The sequence below is a fragment of the Capra hircus genome, chromosome 8, assembly GCF_001704415.2.
Source record: "Capra hircus breed San Clemente chromosome 8, ASM170441v1, whole genome shotgun sequence".
Classification (NCBI taxonomy): domain Eukaryota; kingdom Metazoa; phylum Chordata; class Mammalia; order Artiodactyla; family Bovidae; genus Capra; species Capra hircus.
The window spans coordinates 109,950,973-109,973,032 of record NC_030815.1 but is presented as its reverse complement, the minus strand read 5'-3'; the positions used below and the strand labels follow the sequence as shown (position 1 = coordinate 109,973,032).

At 57.9% G+C, this 22,060-nt stretch overlaps 1 protein-coding gene across 4 annotated transcripts; it reads left to right on the top strand.

The window, feature by feature from the left end:
- PHF19 (PHD finger protein 19) lies at positions 327-20,689 on the top strand. Of its 4 annotated transcripts, XM_018052705.1 has the most exons (16): positions 530-663; positions 2,590-2,685; positions 3,084-3,284; positions 3,937-4,018; positions 7,509-7,604; positions 8,046-8,146; positions 8,675-8,823; positions 10,465-10,560; positions 11,317-11,385; positions 11,587-11,707; positions 14,156-14,223; positions 15,468-15,629; positions 16,403-16,490; positions 17,376-17,461; positions 18,367-18,462; positions 19,405-20,331. In XM_018052705.1, exons 3-16 carry the CDS (start codon positions 3,099-3,101, stop codon positions 19,745-19,747), a joined length of 1,743 nt encoding a protein of 580 aa, XP_017908194.1. In that variant the 5' UTR covers positions 530-663; positions 2,590-2,685; positions 3,084-3,098; the 3' UTR covers positions 19,748-20,331. The 4 variants fall into 4 exon arrangements, with proteins under 4 accessions (XP_017908192.1, XP_017908193.1, XP_017908191.1 ...); XM_018052704.1 differs by lacking the exon at positions 2,590-2,685 and having other exon boundaries at positions 329-663; positions 8,679-8,823; positions 19,405-19,747; XM_018052702.1 differs by lacking the exon at positions 2,590-2,685 and having other exon boundaries at positions 427-663; positions 19,405-20,689.

Genomic DNA, 22,060 nt, shown 5'->3' with positions numbered 1-22,060 from the left:
AACCCCGTTTGGGTTGCTCCAGGTCTGTCCGGGCAGCGCGTCCCTGCGCCCCCGCACCTCCCCGCTGTGTGTCCCCGCCAGCTGACGTCTGCGCCCGGCGCGCAGAGCTGGGTTTCCTCGACAAGTGTGTGCCGGCCCGGGCGCCGCGCGCGCGCCGCCGCCGAGGGGCCGTGCCGGGGCCCCGCGTCCGTGTGCGCCCGCGCCGCGTGTCTGCGCCGGGCGCGCGGTGGCGGAGGATGCGCGCCCGCGGGCGCGGGGGCGGGGGCCGGGGCGCGGCGCGGGGGCGGCCCGGGGGCGGGGGCGGGCGAGCCGGCGGGCGGGCGGTGCGGCGGGGCCCCGCGACCGCGGGCTCCAATGGCGAGGCCGGCGCGGCCCCCGCTAATTACATAAGCGGGACGTCAATAATTCGCGGGAAAACGCGAAAAAGATGGCGCCCCGCGCCCGGGGGGCCCCTTCCTGAGCGCCCGGGCCCCTCCCTCCTCCTCCTCCGGCCCCCCTCCTCCCCCCGGCGCCCCCGCCCCGCCCCGCCCCCGCCGAGACCCCGACCCCGGCCCCACGGGCGGACACTCGGCCGGGCAGCCGCGGGCCGAGCGCAGCCGCCTCCGCCGCCGATGCGCCTGGTGGCCAGACTCCAAGTGGGACCGGCGGACACGCAGCCTCGCGGTAAGTTCAGCGCTGCAGGCGGCCGGCCCGGGCCGGGGACTCCTCGCCACTCTCGCCTCTCGCCGCAGTCATCCCTCTTTTGGAAGTTTCCCTGGACTTTGGCGGGGCAAACGCCTCGGGGCCGGGAGGGGGTTTGGAGTCCTGGGGAGATGCTCGCCGGGGGTGGGGGCGCGGGGTGGTGGAGAGGGGTGAACGGTGTCTGCGGGGCGGCGGGAGCCCCGCCCGGGTTCCCGAGCCTCTGGTGGGGGGGGCGTGTGTGACAGGTCGCTGTTCCCGTGCCCCTAATCTTTACTTTTCCTGTTTGGTGGGGGGACGGGCCTGGAGACCGATGGGGCCGTTTGGGATTTTGCTCACGTCCGAAGTCAGGCTGCAGCAGGATGGGGATGGGGGGAGGCCTGGCGTCGGAGCGATTGAAGATCGGAGCGCTTGAACCCGAAGGGGGGTCCTTCTGCAAGCGTTTTCCCCTCCCGAACACCCTTTTTAAAAAGCCAACGGCCGCCCTGGGAGAGGCCCCGGCGCATGAATCATCCTTGCTTCCTGCCCCCGCCCGGCCCCGCGCTCCGGGGGCCGCGGATTTGAACTGGACGCCGACGAGAACCCGCAAACAGGCATTTCTTTGCAGATGGGTTTGAATCAGCCAATCACAGCCCGCGGGGGCCGCTCCGGGAGGATGAAGGCGCGGGTGGAGGGGGGGGCCCGCCACCCGAGGGCCCCCGCCCGGTCAGGGAGGGGGGTGCGGCGACTGGGCCTGCTCCCAACGGCGCGGCGGGGGAGGAAGTGTCAGTTTGTGAACCTGCCGCGGGCCCGGGCCAGGCCCGGCGGGGCAGGACCTTGCAGCGCTCGGCAGCCAGGTGGCAGGGAGAAGGCAGAGATTTGGACCGCACACCCTGCCCGGCGCCTGTGCGCCGTGCCCTGGAGAGGAGGGAGGAGTTGGGCGGGGGGAGGGAAGAGGATGCGGCCGCGCCACCATCTGGAGAGTGAAGACCCCAGCAATGCCCTGCGTGCCCCGGGGCCCTTAACATGCACACACATGTGCTCCGCTTCCTTTACTCACCGCCACAGAGCTGTAGACATCAAACACCGCCTCACAGGAGCACACACGCACTCACACGGAAACACACACACGACTGTCTCCCTGTAATCTACAGGTAATCATAACACCAGGTGCCCAGCGCCTGGACAGAGAAGGAGGGGACTGGAATAGTGGGTGCAGGGAACAGAGGGGGCTGTGCTTAGTGGAGAGTGTGTGGAGCCGCCTGGAGCCAGGTGAGCCCAGATTGAGGAGGAGAGGGCCTTGGGGTGGGGGACTTTGAATGCCACTGAAGGCTTTGGGGAACCACAGAAGGTTTCTGGGAGAAGAAGAAGATGGGAAATTGTTGGCCCTGGAGAGGAGTCTGGTGGGGAGGCAGGAAGACAGGGAGTGGCCTGTTTAGCGCTGTGCCTAGGTGGTACCATTCTGCATCCCAGGTGCCCAGCAGCTGAGTGAGCATGAAACAGTTATTGAATGAATGAATGAATGCCCCAGGCAAGATGAGGCCTGAACTCAGACCAGGCCAGGGAGATGGACAAGAGGAAGCCAGAAATCACTGTGCTTGAAGTTGGCTACTTGTGGCAACTCATCGGTTGGAGAAGTCAAAGATGCTGGGGTGTTCTGGGGAGCAGAGTAGTACCGTTAGCAGGAAGTGGGAAAGCACCAGGAGCAGTAGGCTTCATAGGATGGTGAGAGACAGATGTAGAGAGGTTGGCATGGCGATGACTTCACTGCTTGGAGCCAATTTGCGTCTGAGTAAAAGCATAAGTGAGTTTAAATGTCCCAGAATTGGTTTCCATTAAATCATCCCATAACTGAGAACAGCAAAGGAGATTACAGAAGACACAGATGGCCAAGTCTATACCAGTTCATAAGCCACCAGTTTTCCTTTCTAGGTGAGTTTTCTCCAGCTAGCTCTCAGAGGAGGGAGCAGGGGTCTGAAAACCTCCCACTGCTCTCCTGGAGAAGGCCCTCCACTCAGAAAACATGGGGTATGTTTGCTTTAGGGATAAAACCACTGGCTCCAAAGCCAAGGGGTATGGTTCAGATCCCCCCATACACACCTGGGCAGGAGGATTTTGCTCTGTGGTTGGTTGAGAGTCATTCTCTGTACAAGGCTGCATGGTAGGGGTGGGGCAAATGCAGAGTATAGAATCGGCTCACCTGGTTAAGGACCATGGCTCTGCCTCTGAACCCAGAGCCACTTGCCCTTGCCAGACTTCAGTTTCCTGACCTGTAAAATGGGAATAACATCCAGTAAAATGGGAGTAACATCCAGTGAGATGATAAAAGCATCTGGCACCGCACAGGTTACATGAATGGTTGCTGCTTTCCTTCCTCCCCTCTCTCCTGAAGGAAGGAGTAAGAATCCTGTTCCTTTCTCTTCCAGTGTCAGTGGAAGCTGATGGAGAATCGAGCTCTGGACCCAGGGACTCGGGACTCCTATGGTGCCAACAGCCACCTCCCTAACAAGGGGTCCCTGGCAAAAGCCAAGAGCAACTTCAAAGACCTGATGTCCAAGCTGACGGAGGGCCAGTATGTGCTGTGCCGGTGGACAGATGGACTGTATTATCTTGGGAAGATCAAGAGGGTAAACCCTTCCTCCCTGGCCCCAGTTCCCCAGGCTTAGCATCTCTCTGCTCATCCCTGGTCCCAGCCTCAGACCAGGGCTGGAGGATGGGAGATTGCTGGCAGATTCCTGCTGCGCCCTCCTGCTCCGAAGCTGAAAGTGGAAGGAGGCAGAGCCTGCAAAAGCAGGTGCCATCCTTAGGGCACCTAAGGACATCTTTAGACAAGTGCTCTGTGAGCCGACAAAACAAAACGAAATCAGGCTGGAGAGATCATTTGGCCTCGGTATTCCCACCAAGTTGCCGTCACCGAGCATCTCGATGCCCAACTCCAGGGAGTGGGTGTGCACAGCCTTCAGGACCGCCATTCTCCTTCTGGCCTGGCTCTACTTTTTGGAGCACAGAGTGATTCTTTGTGACCCCATGGACTATTCCAGTCCATAGAATTCTCTAGGCCAGAATACTGGAGTGGGTTGCCAGGCCCTCCTCCACAGGCTCTTCCCAACCCAGGGATCGAACGAACCCAGGTCTCCTGCATTGCAGGCGGATTCTTGGAGCACAAGGAGGGAGTCTGAGCTCTGTGTCCTGTGGGGGCAGAGATGGGAGAGGAAGACGGTGTTCCAGTGGCTTTCCCCACCTACTGTCTCACCCTGCTCCTCCCTCTCTCTGCTCCAGGTCAGCAGTTCTAAGCAGAGCTGCCTCGTAACTTTTGAAGATAATTCCAAATACTGGGTCTTATGGAAAGACATACAGCATGGTGAGTATCCTGTGACCCCTCACCCCTGCCCCACCCCGGTCCACTCGCCTCTTCTGCCTCCATTTTCTTCCTTCTCTCCTTCTGTCTCTTAACTTCCAGCATCTGGCCGTGTCCTTGGAGATTACCAGTTGTACGTTTATACGAGAACTCATTTATGACACCTGTCACCCTCTTGAGCATTCATCCCTCATGCGGGAGGCAGGTGGATGGAGAAGGCAGCTTGAGGAGGGGTGGGAGAGCAGGGTTGGGTCCCAGGCCTGTGTGTATTTCCCGGCTGCCCAAAGCTCTGGGTCCCTCTGGGGCTAGGAACAGAAGAGGCCCAGGCAATCGGAATTGAAACCTTTCGGTGTAAGCACAGTGTCCTCTATCAGCATGTTAAAAAACTAGGAGGCAGCTGTCTCCGTGGGGGAGAGACCCACCAAGCCTGGAGCAGGCAGCGTGATGATGACGTAGTAGGATGGAGCTGGGCCCGTTTCCAGGGCTGAAAGGGAGCTGGGTTGGGTTTCACCCCTGCCCTCAGAGGGCTGACACTGTCTTACAGAGATGACAAACTGGGGGCATTCTTGCCAGCATTTTCCCCTGCCATGTGCATGACAGACATCACTGATCAATCACAACACTCATTTTCAACATGGAGCGCCAGGCAGCCGCTCCCAGTGAGTTACCATGTGAGAACAGACCTTTTTGCCATTTACGCTCTAACAGGAGGACTGACATGGTGGTCTGTGAGGAAGAGGCAGGTTTTGGAGCCCGCCTTAAACAAGACCTGGTCCTTGTACCAGGCTTCCCTGATGGCTCAGCAGTAAGGAACCCATTTGCAATGCAGGAGACACTGGCCACACGCGTTTGATCCCTGGGTCAGGATGGTCCCCTGGAGAAGGGAATGGCAGCCCCCTCCGGTGTTCTTGCCTGGGAAATCCCATGGACAGAGGAGCCTGGCGGGCTGCAGTCCCTGGGGTCTCAGAGTCAGACACGACTTAGCAACTACACCACCACCAGTGCTGTTGAGTTGCAGGGAGTCAGTTTCTGAAGAATCCGTTACCATAACAGATGATATCAGGAGCTTGCCAAGCAGAGACCACAGGACCCAGCCAGTTAGCAGAGTTTCCAGGCTGCCTTCTTCTCCAAGATGTTGTGGCTAATGCAGGCTGATGCTTCTCCAGGCTCTTCTCACCCTAAATGTACTATTTCAAGATCCAAAGCAATGAGGGTCTCCTCTCCTGGGCTACCTTCTTATCGAAAGCAGAAGGAGCCAGCTGATGAGGAAAGACAGTTCACCTTAGCAAACCGTGAATGGAAGGCCCGCTGTGTGCCAGGCACCAAGAAGGTGCTGCAGTGCTCAGCGGAGGAGCTACATGGCTCCCAGATCACTGCTCCTCACGGAGGACAGGGGCCCTCTGCTTTCACCCAGGATGGGAGCACAAGGCTGAGCCTTCTGCGGGTCCTGATCCATGGCTTCATTAAGCCAGTGGAGACTTGCCGAGACCACGGTGCTCTTGGTACTCTTAAGAAATATAACTGCTGTCAACTGGCGGACGGTCATTTAGTATCTAATAAGTAGTAAAAGAATGGAAAGTAACACAATTACTATAATAAGCCAACCTATTTTTATTTCCTTTTCTAATCATATGAATGTGATTTTACATGAATTCCTGAGATTCAAACTTTTCATTTTTTAAGTAACTGCTTTATTTTCCTGGGGTCATATTCAGGAATAAGAGGCAAGAGACCATTTATTCAACAAACATGTTTTGAACATGTGTGATGTGCCACACCGACCAGAGGTCCTGGGGACACAGATGAACAGATAACCTTTTCTGTCCTTTCCATCTACCGAACTTTCCATCTGCTGAGGGAAAGGAAAGTCGCTCAGTCGTGTCCGACTCTTTGCGACCCCATTGACTGTAGCCTACCAGGCTTCTCAGTCCATGGGATTTTCCAGGCAAGAGTACTGGAGTGGGTTGCCATTTCCTTCTCCAGGGGATCTTCCCGACCCAGGGATCGAACCTGGGTCTCCCGCATTGTAGGCAGACGCTTTACCCACTGAACCACCAGGGAAGCCTGCTGCTGCTACTGCTAAGTCACTTCGGTCGTGTCCGACTCGGTGCGACCCCATAGATGGCAGCCCACCAGGCTTCCCCATCCCTGGGATTCTCCAGGCAAGAACACTGGAGTGGGTTGCCATTTCCTTCTCCAATGCATGAAAGTGAAAAGTGAAAGTGAAGTCGCTCAGTCGTGTCTGACTCTTAGCGACCCCATGGACTGCAGCCTACCAGGCTCCTCCGTTCATGGGAGTTTCCAGGCAAGAGTACTGGAGTGGGCTGCCATTGCCTTCTCCGCCAGGGAGCCTAATGAGACTGAAACACACATGAACTTCACACACAAACACATGTTTATTCTTCAACATCAAACTTCAAAGAAAAAAAAAAGAGAGATGGAACCTGTAGATTTAAAGCAATTGAACAAACAAAATTGTCATGGACCATTGAGACAATTAGAAATGTGAATGCTGAATTTGTTGATGATATTAAGAAATTATTTTTAATCTTTGGGTTCCATGGAGGCACTTGTTCTTTTTTCTTTTTTTTTAAGAGAGTAGTAATCTTTCAGAGATGCCTACTGAAATATTTATGGAAAATGATTGGCTATTTGGGGCTTGATTCACAATAAAACAGGAGGGGTAGTGGGTGGGAATATAGTCAAAACAAGACTGGCTGTGAATTCGTGACTGTTGATAACACAGAGTTTCATTATAACATTTTATTATTATGCCATAATAAATGGTTAAGTTATTTAACATAAACAACTGTAACAAATCAAGCTAAATTAAGCAGGAGAGGCAGCACGCTGTTGTAAAAAGAATGAATGATCTGGGGGACTGCTCTGGTGGCCCAGTGGCTAAGACTCTGTGCTCCCAATGCAGGGGGCGCAGGTTCAATCCCTGGTTGGGGAACTGGATCTGACATGCCTCAGCTAAAAAATAACCCTTGCCGCAGTGAGTATTAAAAGATCCTTCATGCTGAAACTAAGACCCTGCATATCCAAATAAATAAATACTAAAAAAAAAAAAATTATTTGGGACTTCCCCAGTGGTCCAGTGGTTAACACTCTGGGTCTCTAATGCAGGGGACGTGGGTTCAATCCTTGGCTGGGGAACTAAGATCCTGCATGCCTTGAGGTGTGGCCAAAACAAAACAAAAATCAAACGAGTTGATGTCAAACAGCGGTGGATTTGAATCCCCCTTCTCCTGCTTTCTAGCTGAGCAAGGGACTTAACCGCTCTGAGCCTCAGTTTTCCCCATCTTTAGAATGGGGTGCTGGTCACAGGCAGCTCAGAGTGGTTGGAGAGGCTCAGTGAGTCGGCCTCTGGGGCCCAACGCTCAGACCCAGAGGCACGGCGCCTGGACTGTGGTCTTAAGACCGTGGGTCATTCCCAGGAGTGGTCATTCCAATGAACCCAAGCTGACCACGCAGGGCCCCTTTCTTCCAGCCGGTGTTCCGGGGGAGGAGCCGAAGTGCAACATCTGCCTGGGGAAGACGTCGGGGCCCCTGAACGAGATCCTCATCTGTGGGAAGTGCGGCCTGGGTGAGTGCGGCCAGACCTGGGGCCCCGCTGGCTCGGGACCGCTCTGCGCCCGATCCTCGATCCCCGGGGCCTCAGCTGGCGGCCTCTTTCTCTTGGCGGGGCAGAGTGACAAGGGGGCCAGTCTCTGGGAATAGGGGCCCAGGGAGGTGATCGGGGCTTCTAGAAAGTGAGAGAAGTTAGGCGCTTTGGAGCTCCGAGGGGTGGAGAGGATGGGTAACGAGGCGGAGCACAGAGGCTGAAGTCAGGCCTTGCGTGCTTCCCGCACTGGGCCCATGCTGGCTTTGAGTGGCCTGCTTGGACCCCAGCTTGGCTGCTGTGCCAACCAGTAAGTACCCTGGCAGCTGGCAGGCACACGGCTCCCAGCACTCGCTGCCGCCCTCCCCAGCCTGGGGCTGCTGCTCCCTGGTGGGCACTCACTGCCCTCCTTTGCCCGGCTCCTAGGTTACCACCAGCAGTGCCACATCCCCACAGCGGGCAGTGCCGACCGGCCCCTGCTCACACCTTGGTTCTGCCGACGCTGCATCTTCGCGCTGGCTGTGCGGGTGAGCCCTCCATTCCCACCTTGCCCGCCCCCCTCCCTCCAGTCTGGAAGCCCAGAGACTCTCTGGACTCAGGCCTGACTCCTGGTCACAGCGCCTGGCTTTGGAGGCAGACAGTGGCTGCTACTTACCGGCTGTATGCCCTTGGCCCGGTTCCTTAGCCTCCCTGAGCCTGTTTCCTCCGCTGCTAAACGGATACAGGCTTGGTGTCAGGTGTAGGAGGCCCCCAACAAATAGCGCTTTGCTAGTAACAGAAAAGTCCGCCAAGCGCCCACTGTCGATACATACTGGCTCTTGTGACTTTTATTGTTCTGCTTATTCCTGTTAATACTATTGAAAATGCAGACCCTTGGGGATAGAGAGAGAGAGCATGGATCTGAGATCGATGAGAAGAGGATCCGTGCGTTTCTGACTGCACTGGAAACGCTTGTCCCACCTGGTCTGGCATTAGCCTTGATAGTCTTGATGGGGATCCACGTGTGGCCCAACTGGGACCCCGGGCGGGTGACTCGGGCCCTCATCTCCCCGCAGAAAGGCGGCGCGCTGAAGAAGGGCGCCATCGCCAGGACGCTGCAGGCCGTGAAGATGGTGCTGTCCTACCAGCCCGAGGAGCTCGAGTGGGACTCCCCCCACCGCACCAACCAGCAGCAATGCTACTGCTACTGCGGCGGGCCGGGAGAGTAAGGCCGCGGGGCGGGGCGGGGCCTCCCCAGTGGGCGTGGTCTTCCCCGGTGGGCGGGGCTTCAGGGAGGCAGGGGCGCGGCTGCCTGGGGTAGCCAGACCCCCGAGAGGAGCTCGCAGCCTCCCGCAGGCTCGCGAGGCTAGCACTAGGGGGAGGGGGGGCGCTGGGGGTGGAGGTTTTCTCGGGGCTCCATGGAAGAGAAGGAAGTATCGAACAGTGTTAACAGCCTGCTCGTGAGCGCCCGCATTCTCCCAGCCCCTTACAGCTGTGCTGTCCCTGAGCTCTGTTCTCGTGGTAGCTGCCCCGTGGCTTGCGGGTTGTGAGTAGAGCGTGATTTAGATCATTCGTGTAAAGGCTCACACAGTGCCTGGCACTTGGCAAGCACTTAATAAATGTGAGCTCTTACTGTTGGTGCATGGACGTTTGGATAAACCTTTCCGTCATCAGAAGCAGTGAAACAGGTTGCTGGTGAGAGATGAAGGTCCTTTTCCCTGGAGGTGTGCAGGCAGGGATTGGGCATGTTTGAGAATGCCTTGGAGGGGGTTCTCACCCTAACTATAGAACAGGCGCCTTTGATTCTTCCTTGTGGCCTGGGCCTGCGTATAGCCATGGGCGATTGAGCCGGTTCCCTTGGGCTGACTGCACCAACCTTGTGGGAGGAACCACAGGAGTGAGAGATGGAACCTCTGCTCGCAGGGAACAGCCCACAGGACGCCCTGAGTCCTGAGTCTCAGCCCCCAGTTCTGGACAAGCCCTGGGGGTCTGAAGGCCATGCTTACAACCTAGCTGGGTGATTTGGGCAAGTCAGCTGAAGTGCTTCATCTCTCAAGTGAGAGTAATAACCTTGGCCCCATCACCTTCTGTGGGTGTTGTGGGGCCTTTGGGAGTATGTGGAGACATATTTATAGAGACCTTTGCAGCACTGAGGCGGTGGTTCTTGATGCTTGCCGGGCAGAGTTGCTCGGGTGATTGTCAAATATGCATCTCCCAGGAGCTGCCCCAAAGACTGAGTAGATCTGGATCAGGTCCAGGAATCTTCTGCATTTTAACCTAGACTCCAGGTGATTCTGATGCAGGTGGTCCATGGACCACACCTGTCAAGGTGTGAACTGAGCATTGTTAATTAAGAAAATAACTTTTTTGGTTTTCATTCTTATTCAGTGAGTAGTTGTTGAATGATTGTAACAGGATGGATACAGCCTCACGTGAGGGGCTCACAGGAGCCTTTATTTTCCCATGAAATGGCCTGAGCAAAGCTTTCCCCATCAGTGGTGTTTGGGAAGCAATGTGTGGGGCACAGACCCGAGAAGGGGGTTCCAGTGTGTAACAAAGAGCATGGGCTCTGAAGTCAGGAGGCTAGGATCTGAGTCACTCTCCACCCCTTGCCTCCTGAGCAACCTCGAACAAGCTATCTGTAAAACGAGGGGAACAGAGGCCTGTGTTTGACCACTTGGTGAAAGCAAATGATACCATGTTATGTCCTGCTGCTCGGGCCTCCCCGGCACAGCCCGGGGCTTGGTAACTGAGTTCCCTTCCCTTTCCCCCGCTGGGAGGCAAGTTGGTGTTGGGGAAGGTTGCTGAGGCCGATTCCTGGCGGGGAGTGCGGGCCTGGCTGACCCTGGCTCCTCTGGCTCTCCAGGTGGTACCTGCGGATGCTACAGTGTTACCGCTGCAGACAGTGGTTCCACGAGGCCTGCACCCAGTGTCTCAATGAACCCATGATGTTCGGTGACCGGTAGGTGCTTGTCTGGTCCGACTCAGCCTTGGGGTTGTGGTGGGGGCTGGGGGCAGAAGCTGCAGCAACTGCTTCAGCTTGCCTGCCAGACCTCAGAACCCTGGGCTCCGGGACAGCGTAGCCTCCTGTCTACGGAGGCTGCTCAGGGATGGGAGGTCTTCCCAGCAGAGGGACCAGCTGAACCACGTCCCCCGTCTCCACTGACTTGCGGGGGACCTTAGACAAAGCCCTGCCTTCCCCAAGCCCCAGTCCCTTGAAGGGTCTGGGAAGCGGGAGGGACAAAGGCCTGCCCCACCCCTGCCCAGGATTGTTGGAGGAGCCACAGCGGGGTGGATGACTTGCTTTGGCCTCTAACAAGGGGGCTAAGCTAGTAGAAGGTGTATGTGTGTCAAACCAGACACTGTGTGTGTCTTGGTTGGTGCCTCATGTGGTTTGTGACTGAAGTAGGTGTGCGTGCGTGCGTGTGCACACGTGTGTGTCTGTCTCTGTCTCTCTCAGGCAGAGGGGAAGAGGGGGCCCCTGCAGCCCAGCCTTGTTCAGCTGCCTCTGAGCTCAGCCACAGTCCAGGGCAATGCTGTTTGGGAAAGGGTTTGAGGTAGAGGTTGGAAGAGGTGGGGGAACAGTTCTTGGTCCCTGTTCTGTCCCATGTTTGTCCCCTCCTTGGAGAGGATGAAGGCAGTGCTGACCGTGAACGGCAGGTGGGGGGCAAGGGTGCAGAGCCCCTCCTACCACTGGGCCCCTTTTCACCCCCCGCAGGTTCTACCTGTTCTTGTGCTCCGTGTGCAACCAGGGCCCAGAGTACATCGAGAGGCTGCCCCTGCGGTGGTGAGAGGGTGGGGCTTGGCCCAGGACCCCTCCTGGCCCCTCTCAGCTTCTCCCCTCCCTCGTCCCTCCGGGAACAGTTCTGCCTCCAGCCCCCGGGTCCCAGCCTCGCCCCTGCCCTTCAGCCTGGATCCAGGGCGTTGCAACCCTGGCTGCCCAGGCTGCCGCCTCACGCCGGCCCCACCTCCATGCACCCTTGCCCAGGGTCGATGTGGTTCACCTGGCCCTCTACAACCTGGGCGTGCAGAGCAAGAAGAAGTACTTCGACTTTGAGGAGATTCTGGCCTTCGTTAACCATCACTGGGAGCTCCTGCAGCTTGGCAAGGTATGCACGGCCGTGGGCTGTGAGGATGGAGAGAATCCTTTCCACAGTGGGGTGCCCTGAGTCCAGAGGGGTGAAGGCTGTGCCCAGGGTCACACAGTGCAGAACCAGGGTCTGGGTCTCTGAGCACAGCTCTTCGGGAACACTGCCTGCCTGTGAGGGCTGCTGAGCGGATACCAAGGTCCAGTCTTTGAACTGCTGTATCCCTGAGTCCAGGCTTCTGAGCCTGGGCCCTGCAAGGGGCTTCCTGACCCAGGCTTTGGTGGTAGGTGGCTTAGGGCCTCACCAACTCAGTGTAGGGAGCTGGGGGTCAAGTCTGGCTGGAAACGGCCTCTCTGCAGTGACCCACTCCAAATGCCTGGCTAGGATGGAGAGTGAAGTGGGCCTGCCCCCTGCTGGCTGTACTCTGAATAGGAGCATATTCAGAGTATACTCTGAGTACTCTGAATTCTCAGGGGTATTCACCAGGGGTCCCAGGAGCTGGGAGTCACTAAGTGAAGTAACAGACCAGAGACTTCCAGGATTTCAGAGGTGGAGGGCCACTTGCTGGTGACCGCACAGCTTTGGAGCTGAGCCAGGGCCTCCCCAACCACTTCCCCGATAGGGCCATGCCACCTTCCGTGACACCCTCAGACCGTCTCCACCATATCTAGAGGGAGGGATCTTCTCCACTGACTGCCCAAATCCTTTCATGAAACGGGGATTTTTTTTAAAATAATCTTTATTCTTGGCAGAAGTTTGTCATGTAATAACATCTTCATTTACAGTGTTTGATAATTTATTAATGATATACATATTATTAATGTCAAGCCCTAAAAGATAGATAGAGCTGATTTTTTTTAACAAGTTTTTTTTTTCTGATTTATATACATAAAAAATCCTACATGTTCCTGGTAGAAAATTTTCAAAGTACCAACAAGTATAAGAACGTATACTGAAAACCGTATGCCTGCATCACACCACTCAGAGACATCTGTTACTAATGCGCACAGGCACGCAGCGTTCAGTTCTTTCCTCTGCGTCTGTTTTTCTTTTTACATGAGATTATACAGTATTGGCAGTTTTTTAATTGAAGTAGAGTTGATTTAAAATATTGTATTAGTTTCAGGTATAGACAGCAAAGTGACTCAGGCATAATTCATGCATGTATTTCCAGATTGTTTTCCATTTTAGGTCGTTACAGGGTATCGAATATAGTTCCTTGTGCTGCACAGCAAATCCTTGTTGCTTATCTGCTTTATATATAGTAATATGTATCTCTTAATCCAGTACCCTAGTTTGTCCCTCCCACATCCTTTTCCTCTTTGGTAACCGTAAGTTTGCATGCATGCATGCTAAGTCGTGCGGTCGTGTCTGACTCTTGGCAACCCTGTGGACTGTAGCCCACCAGGCTTCTCTGTCCATGGGATTCTCCAGGCAAGGATACTGGAGTGGGCTGCCATGCGCTCCTCCAAGGGATATACCCAACCCAGGGATTGAACTCTCACGTCTGCTGCGTTGGCAGGAGGTTTCTTTACCACTGGTGCCACCTGGGCAGCCCAACCATAAGTTTGTGGGAATGTAAACTTGTGCAGCCACTGTGGAAAACAGTATGGAAGTTCCTTTAAAAGCTAAAAATAGAGCTGCCATATGATCCAGCAATCCCACTCCTGGGCATATATTCAGAAAAGATGAAAACTCTTAAGTTTAAAAGATACATGTGCCCCAGTGGTCATAGCAGCACTATCCACAATGACCAAGACCCAACCCAAGTGCCCACCAACGGATGACTGGTGTAAGAAGACGTGTAAATATACAAGAGAATGGAAATATTCCCAAGCACAGTGCAACATGAATGGACCCAGGGAATATCGCCCTAAGCGAAGTCAGGCAGGCAGAGAGAGACAAAATACGTCACTTACGCGTACAGTCTAAAAAATAAATAAACCTGGATATAAAGCAGACTCATACACAAGTTCAAGTCCCCTTCTCAGCTTTCATTGTATCGTAAGTACTTGTCCGAATCATGAAAGTTTTTGTCACCATTTTCCACGGCTGCACTGGCTCTCTCCATGGTTTACTTACTTGTCTCTGTCCTGCTGGGCATGTAGTTTTCTTCCCCACATTTTTCATATTTCCCCATCATTAGGAACATGCTGCAGTGAGCTTTTTTGTATATAAAACTTTGTTGGTGTGTCATGTATGTATGATAGGATCCATGAAGCACCATTATTGGGTCAAGGGCAGGGACATTTTCAAAGCTCTTGATACATTTATGACAGGAGTTATTCTCCTCATCTACAGATGGGGATGTGAGGTCAGAGAGGTGAAAAGACTTGTCAGATCATGGAACAAGTCAGTGGTCCTCACCTGGAGGACTCAGAGCATCTGGGGCTTGAGGGGAAGGAGGGGACGGGACTGAGGCCTTCTCGGAGGCCACGTGCCGGGCCTGACTGTCCTGCTCCCCCGTAGCTCACCAGCACCCCTGTGACGGACCGAGGCCCACATCTCCTCAATGCACTGAACAGTTACAAGAGCCGGTGCGTACGGGGAAGGACAGAGTGCTGGCGTGGGGTTGGGGCGGGGGTGGGAACCGATGGGCTGCATTCCAAGTGTTTCCAGTGTCCTCCTGTCTCGTGACCTTCGTACCAGCTGTGCTCCCATCTGGGCCTCCCTCTGCTTCTCTGTGGCTGCATCACCCATCCTTCAAGATCCAGGGAGCACTCACTCATCTTCTTTGGGATGCCTCCCCTGACCACTCCAGCAGCCTGACCCTTTTTGCTGCTGGGTTCAGCTCCATAGGGGGCTGCCCCGCCCCCGCTTTAGCCATCTGGGGTTCTGGGCCAGGCCCTGAGGCCATGGTTCATCGTCTCGGGTGGGCTGCAGCCTCCTAACTGTTCCCAGCCCGTGTCTTCCAACCTGGACTGTTGAGTTCTTCTTGGGACACACGTCCCTGCCCCAGGGAGTGCCCAAGCTCCTTACCTCGGCAGTCTGGGCCCCGCATGATCAGATCCTGCCCACACCTTCCACCACGGACCCTGTGCGTGATTTCCTCCGAGTGCCACCCACTCTCAACCGTTTGCTTCCCTCCCTAGTCTTTTGCTCACACCCCTCACCCCAGATGCTCTTCAGTCCCTTTCATTCATTTGCTCCATCAGCGACTGTCTGTTGAACTGTCAGCCCTGTGTAGGTGCTGAGGCCACAGCGAATAAGACACGGTCCCTGACTGCTGTGAGACCTCCCCAGGCCTCTCTAGAGAGGGTTATCCACTCTGTCTTCTATCTTCTGCTCTGGGGCCCGGACACAGCCCTACCTACGCTTGAGTGCATGGGGCCTCCTGCCGTCTCCATGGACAGTCTCCTGGGGGTAGACTGCAGCGAGGCCCCTCTGAGGTCCCCAGGCAGCTCAGCCCATCACGAAAGGGTGAGGGCACTGCCTGCAGAAGCTGTCCGGATTCCAGGGCTGTGGAACCCTGTGTTGCCACCATAGGGGTCCCCTGGGAGCGGAGGGAGGCCGTCCGTCCTGCAGGCAGAAGTCTCGGGGGCTGCTTGAGGCAGAGAAGTAAGGGGAGACGAGCGCCACGCCCAGATGAGGAAGGACAGGGAGGAGCCACCTGAGCCCCCGATCCCGCAGGCCTTGCGGACTCAGTGTCTCCACGGGCCGCCCTGGATTTTAGCGCTGGGTCCGGGGAGGCAGAGAGGGAGGTGTTTAACACTTGGCTCTCCTCCCCAGGAGGATGGACGGACAGGCTCCAGAGCTTTCTCCTCTCCCTGCCCACCCCCAGGTTCCTCTGCGGCAAGGAGATCAAGAAGAAGAAGTGCATCTTCCGCCTGCGCATCCGCGTCCCGCCCAACCCGCCCGGGAAGCTGCTGCCCGACAAGGGCCTGGCGCCCGCGGAGCACGGCGCCGCCTCCGAGCTGCGGAGGAGAGGGAAGAGCAAGCCCGGGTCAGTGCCCGGGACCCCGGGGCGGGGCCGCGGCCGGCCTTGGGCTCTATGTGCCCCGCTCAAGCGCCAGCCCCCTCCCATCGGCTGTGCGGTGACATCCGAGGGAGCAAGGCAGGACTCCCGCCAGTTAGTCCCAGCTGGAGGCGCCCTCGTGGGCCGGTCCGTGGCTAGGCTGGGGCCTGACCCAGGCCCCACTGCCTCCACCACAGCCCCTCCGTGGCCTTGCTCGGAGGGGAAGCTGGGACCCAGTCTTGCTGGCTTAGGGCCAAGGCAGCGAGGTGAAGGGCAGTGAGAGTGGGGAAGGGGTCCCTAGCGCTCCTGGCTTCTTCCCAGGTGGTGCTAGTGGTAAAGAACCTGCCTGCCAACACAGAGACACAAGTGATGTGGGTTTGATCCCTGGATCGGGAAAGATCCCCTGGAGGAGGGCATGTCTACCCACTCCACTTCAGTATTCTTGCCTGGAGAATCCCCATGGACAGAGGAGCCTGGCGGGCTACGGTCCATGAAGTCACCAAGAGTCGGACACGACTGCAGTGACTTAGCAGCAGCAGCCCCCCTTCCGGGGCATTGGGGGGTGGGGGTGCAGAGCTCCTGGAAGCCTGGGTGAGGAGAGGTGCTGCCACACCTGCCTCCACCTCCCACGCCTGCAGCCCCTGCGGCCCCCACTTCCCTGGGGCTCCCCGGGAAGGACAGCCTGTGCCCGCACTGACCCCACACCTCCCGGGGCCTTTGGGCTCTGACCGGGCCGCCTTCTCTTCTTTCTGTCTCCACAGTTTGCTGCCTCATGAGTTCCAGCAGCAGAAAAGGCGAGTTTATAGAAGAAAAAGATCAAAGTTTTTGCTGGAAGACGCTATCCCCAGTGTTAGTTGCTCGTTTTCTCTCTCTCCACTTTCACACGTAGGGGCCACTCCCACTAGGGATCTCCCAGACCCAGAGACTCGCCCTGAAAGGAGAAAACTGGTCCCTCTGACAGCTGGTTACACAAGGAGGGGCTTCTCCTTTGTCTCCCCAAGTACTGCTGAGAACCCAGAGCGGCGCTGGGCCAGGGTGGGTTGCAGCCTTGCCCCACTGTCCTGGTGGAGAAACTGAGGCCCCGGAGAGCAGTGACTCTGCTGAGGTCACACCCCAGGCGGTGGCAGAGCCCAGCCCAGAACCAGGGCTCTGGAGCTCTCTTGCGTCCACACTGGGGCTCTCGCTGTGGGCAGTTATAGGAGCAGTGCCTCACATCTCACCTGGACCGTTTATCAGGCGCTTTCATGATCCTCGGGCTTCCCTAGTCCCTCAGCTGGTAAAGAAGCCGCCTGCCATGTGGGAGACCTGGGTTCGATCCCTGGGTTGGGAAAGATCCCCTGGAGAAGGGAAAGGCTACCCACGCCAGTATTCTGGCCTGGAGAATTCCATGGAATGTGTAGTCCATGGGGTCACAGAGAGTCGGACACGCCTGAGCGACTTTCAGAATCCTCATTCCCTTCTGCCCTGCTGACGCCTCTGGGAGTCAAACTCGGTAGGGGTTGTTACCCACCTCTGCAGTGGAGGTAACTGAAGCCCACAGATGGGCCGGTCGGACAGTCAGCTCGACACAGAGCCAGCCAGGACTAGCCCCGGCGTGCCCTGCCTCCCCAGGCAGGACTGGAGAGAGAGGAAGTGGCAGGCGTGGCCCTCGGGAGGCCCCGGGGCCCAGCGCAGAGAAGGGTGCTGGGGGCGGGGCCTGCTGCTCCCGGCCGACCACGCCCCCTGTGTCCACAGAGCGACTTCACCTCGGCCTGGAGCACCAATCACCACCTGGCCAGCATATTTGACTTCACGCTGGACGAGATCCAGAGTTTAAAAAGGTAACAGTGAGGGGCCCAGCAGAGAGGGCTGCTCTGGAAACGGGAGTAGGACCGAGCAGGGAGACGGATGCCCCCTGTTCCCCCAGCCCTGCAGGGGCCAACACAGAGCCTTGGAGCATGGGGACACTCTCCTGGGGTCGCTGAGTTAAAGGCTCTACACTGCAGAAGGCTGCCTGAAGGGTCTTTCTGCATCAGGGCTTTCAGCCTGACACCTCACGCCCACCCCCCCACCCCCGGAGGCCTGAGGGGCTCCTGGGGATAGCCTCCCAACCCCAGCCCTCCCTACACCTCCTACCCCGCTCTCCCTGCTGCTTCACACCTGGAGCCAGACTTGCTGTGGTCACCCCACATTCACGGTCCTCTGGGGAGCCACCCCTGCCCCTCCCCGGGTGCTGGCGATGCTCCCTCTGCCCCACAGCACCTCGTCCTTGGTGCCCCGATGGGTGGGACCGCATCCAGGGTTTTATTCTCCTGAATACTGAAGGTCATCTCGGGCTCTCCTGTAGGCATGAAGAGGGGGGCAAGGACTTCGGTCAGTGAGGCCTGGGCCCCAGGCCTTACTTGCCAGCTGCCAGCTGTGTGACTTTGGCAAAGTTCTCTAACCTCCCTGAGCCGCCGCTGCTTGGCTGTTAGGAGACTCAGAATGCTCTTTATCGTCTCTCGTCACAGTGTTGTGTTGCCGACCGGGGAGGTGGTCAGGGAAGGCCTCTGTGGCCTCTGGGGCTTTGAAGGCTTGGTGGGCAGGCAGTGGATGGCAGAGGAGGTGTGCCCGCCACTGTGGTGGCGGGCAGCTTGGCGGGAAGGGGCTTGGCCGAGAGGAAGGGTGCCGGACAGGGGCCAGAGATGCCCGGGAAAGCCTTGGGGCCCTGAGGGCTGGCAGCAGGCTCACCCCTCCTCCCCCTCAGCGCCAGCTCAGGCCAGACCTTCTTCTCGGACGTGGACTCCACCGATGCCGCCAGCACCTCTGGCTCTGCTTCCACCAGCCTCTCGTACGACTCCAGGTGAGCTTCCCAGCACCGCCGGCACCCCTACCCGCACCTGTGACGAGGGGCTCACCCTGGGCTCCTGTCGTGTGGGCGTCGGGGTCTGCTTCCCTCTTCACCTGCTGCTGCGTGTGTGACGCCTCTCGCTGGGCAGTTTCAGATCCGGGTTCTGTCGTTCTCAGGGTCTGGCCAACATGTGCCAGGATTTTGTGATGTCTGTGCCTCTGCCTGCAAGGTCCCCAGCCATGGTTCCTGGCTGTCTGAACTGTCTGCTGGGGGTCTTTCTTGAAGGAGCAGAGCCTGACAGAGAGGGGAAATGGTTTCCTGCAAAGTGTAAGGACTGGGAGAGGGGACAGAAGTCTCCAGAAGCCTCGCAAAGGGTACCGCGTGCTTCACTGCAGCAGGTCCTCAGCCGCAAAGGGCAGGGGTGCTGCCAAGTGCGCGGGCCAGCTCTCAGCCGAGGCCCCTTCACCTGTATCCAGGGCACTCCTGGCACCTGCAGGAGGGGATTAAAAGCGCCACGCCCTCCGAAGCCTGTCATCTCCAAACACCTCTGGGGGTCGTTCTCTGCTGCCGCCTCTGTGTGTCCATGCCCTTCCCCTGTTCCTTAGGCTCTTACTAGCGCTTTGGATCTGGGTTTCTAAGTGTCTGTGAACACGGACCTCTTATTTTCTCTCCCCTCTTCCCTTTTGGGAGGGTGGGTGGGTGGAGACATGTTTGTTTCTTGGACTCAGGCAGCGCTGAGCTCAGTATAAAAGAGCGAGGCTCTGGAGATGGACGCAGCTAGGCTTGGGTCCCGGCTCCGCCACTCCCGGCTGGCTCTCTCCCCGTCTGGGGTCTCCTCAGGGCTGCCGTGAGGATTCCGTGAGCTGCCTGGGGCCGGCGGAGCTCAGGGACGGGACTGGTGGGGGTGAGCGCATCTCATTCCCATCCTCCCCGCCTCGCCCCCTCCCCGCGCAGACGGACGGTGGGCAGCCGCAAGCGGAAGCTGGCAGCCAAAGCGTACGTGCCGCTGCGGGCCAAGCGCCGGGCAGCGGAGCCCGGCGGACGCTGCGCCTCGGACAGCAGCGCGGAGGCGGCCTCGGGCCCCGAGCGGCCGGACGAGGGCGTCGACAGCCACACGTTCGACAGCATCAGTGAGGACGACTCATCCTTGTCCCACCTCAAGTCATCCATCACCAACTATTTCGGCGCAGCGGGGCGGCTGGCCTGTGGGGAGAAGTACCAGGTGCTGGCGCGGAGGGTCACGCCAGAGGGCAAGGTGCAGTACCTGGTGGAGTGGGAAGGGACCACCCCTTACTGAGCAGCCCCCCGAGGAGGCCCGGAGCCCCGGAAACCAAAGGAGAGGCGGTGGGAGCCACAGGCCCCTCGGCCCTCCCCCGGCTGCAGGAGGGAGGGACGCAAGACAGCTGGAGGGCCCGGCCGAGCCCCGCCTGCCCGCCTGTGCCTCTGCTGTCCCGGCCTGCTCCGGGCCCTCAGGCCCACCGCCCCCTCGCCCCGTGTCTCTGCGGTCCCGCCGGCTGTCTCCACATGTTCCCTCCAGCTGTTCACCTGCCCCTCTGAGTTAGCATCCCTCCTGACTCCGCGGAGGCCTGAGTCTTCGTCCCCAGTGTGTCCCCTCCCTTTCCCCTTTTGGGTGTGTGCATTTGCACACCCAGCCCTCCCCTGGACGTCCTTCACACCTGACCCATCCCGGGACCGCTCTAGGAAGACAAAGTCTTTGAGAAAGACGGGGTGAAGGTGGGTAAGAAGAGGCCTTGTGGAGCTCCTCTCCCCCGTTCCCACCCCTCCTCCTGTCCCGGGAGGAGGTGGTGAGGGTGGGAGAACGCCTCTGGGAAGCCTGCGGGGCAGAGACCCTGTGACTCTCAGGATCCAAGGAGGAGGGGGCTGGGTCTCTGCTTCGGAAGGCAGAGGGTGCAGGCTGCGGTGTCGGCTTCCGAGAACCCCGTTTTCCCTTCTCGGGTCACATTCCCTCTCTGTTGCCGTGGAGCGGGGCCTGGCCTTGCAGGCAGGAGGCATGAGGAGGAGGTAGCCGTGTCCTGCTTGCTGCATCTTGGACTGTCTCCTCTGCCTCCCACCCAACACAGCCCAAGGGCGCGTGTACGCGCACGCACACACGCACAGCGCTTCCATCTGTGTGCGCACTCTCACCTCCAGGCACACACATGGGTCCCAGCCTCCATGTGTCCACATACCACACACACAGCCACACATCCCTTTGAGTGCCAGCCTGGCTCCTGCCCTTGGCTTTTCCGGGGCCCTCTTATGGGCGCCACATGCTGCGATGAAATGTGAAAGTCCACCTTGGGCCGGTGAACCACCTTGGGCCCGAGAGGGAAGCGGGGGACTCACACCTTCTTCCGTCCCCCCTGCCTAGCTCTGAAACTGACAATCACTTTGGGGGGGCAGGTTGGGATTTTTTTTTTTAAGGGCCTGAGTCATTACATCTCCTCAAAAAAAGGGAAGCCTTTTGTCAGTGGGAGTACAGAGTTCTTAGAACCAATGTTAAAACTCAGACCCATCTGGAGGGAGATCAAAAATGGGAGGGGAAGGAGACCCCTCATTTTTGCTGCTTCCGGAGGCATTAGAAACTGACTCACTTGATTGGAAAGAAGTGCCTTGACTGGGGTGAGGGATGCGCCAGATGGGGGCCAGCCTTGCCAACTGCTGCCGCGGCCTCCGGCTTGGCTGGGTTTTAGAGGCTGCCAGCTGCAAGGCGAAGGGGGATGAACAGTGAGGGGGCAGCTGCAGGCCTGGAGCTGGTTTTTCCATCATTAGGCCACCCCCCATCTGCGGGCTTTTGGGGTGGGGGGCGCTGAGAGCGCTCAGATGCCCCTTGCCTCAGACCCCGGCCCCAGCAGTGCCTTTCAGGCGGGCCCTCACCTGCAGTGCAGCCCCACTCCTCTGCTTCCCAGCCTGGTCCAGGCAGGGACGGCTGGTTGGGCCCAGCTTGCCCCCATCTCAGCCCCACCACTGGTGCCACTGATGCTCCCTGACGGGGCCGGGTGGAAGGGAAGCTGAGAAGCCAGCCCCCGCTCAGCCCAGGGGTGGGACTGAGAGCCAGTCTCTGGCTTCCTGCCTGGCCCGAGCACAACCACCTCCCAGCTCTGCTCCCGGGCTTCTGAGAAGGTGCGGGACGAATGCGGCCCGTCGGTGCCCCTGTGCCGCCTCTCCTCAAGCTCCGGAGGCTCTGGCCTGGAAGGGGGGGAGGAGGGAGACAGGGTCTTCCCTACTGGGAGGTCAGCGTGAGGCCTGGCAAGGCCACCCTGACTCCGGGCCCCAGCGTTTCATTCCTACCTGGCAATAGCTGCATTACTGCCAACTGACCTTATAACCCTGTGCACCTTCAGAAAGATTTATGGTTTTGAATTGCTGCTTCTAATAACATTTGTTATATTAAAATTATAACTAATGTGTCAGATTCACACTTCAAAGGCTCCCTCTGAAGAACGACTATCGCTGCTCTAGTGAAGTATCAGGAAGGGGACGGGGGAACGGGGGGACCCAAGCCCTCTCCGATCACCCTGCCTCTCCGGCACCGGCCACCTTATTCTCTTAGCAGTGTTCATACCTTTACCACCGGGACAGACCGCCTTTTCTCTGCTCTGAGGACCCT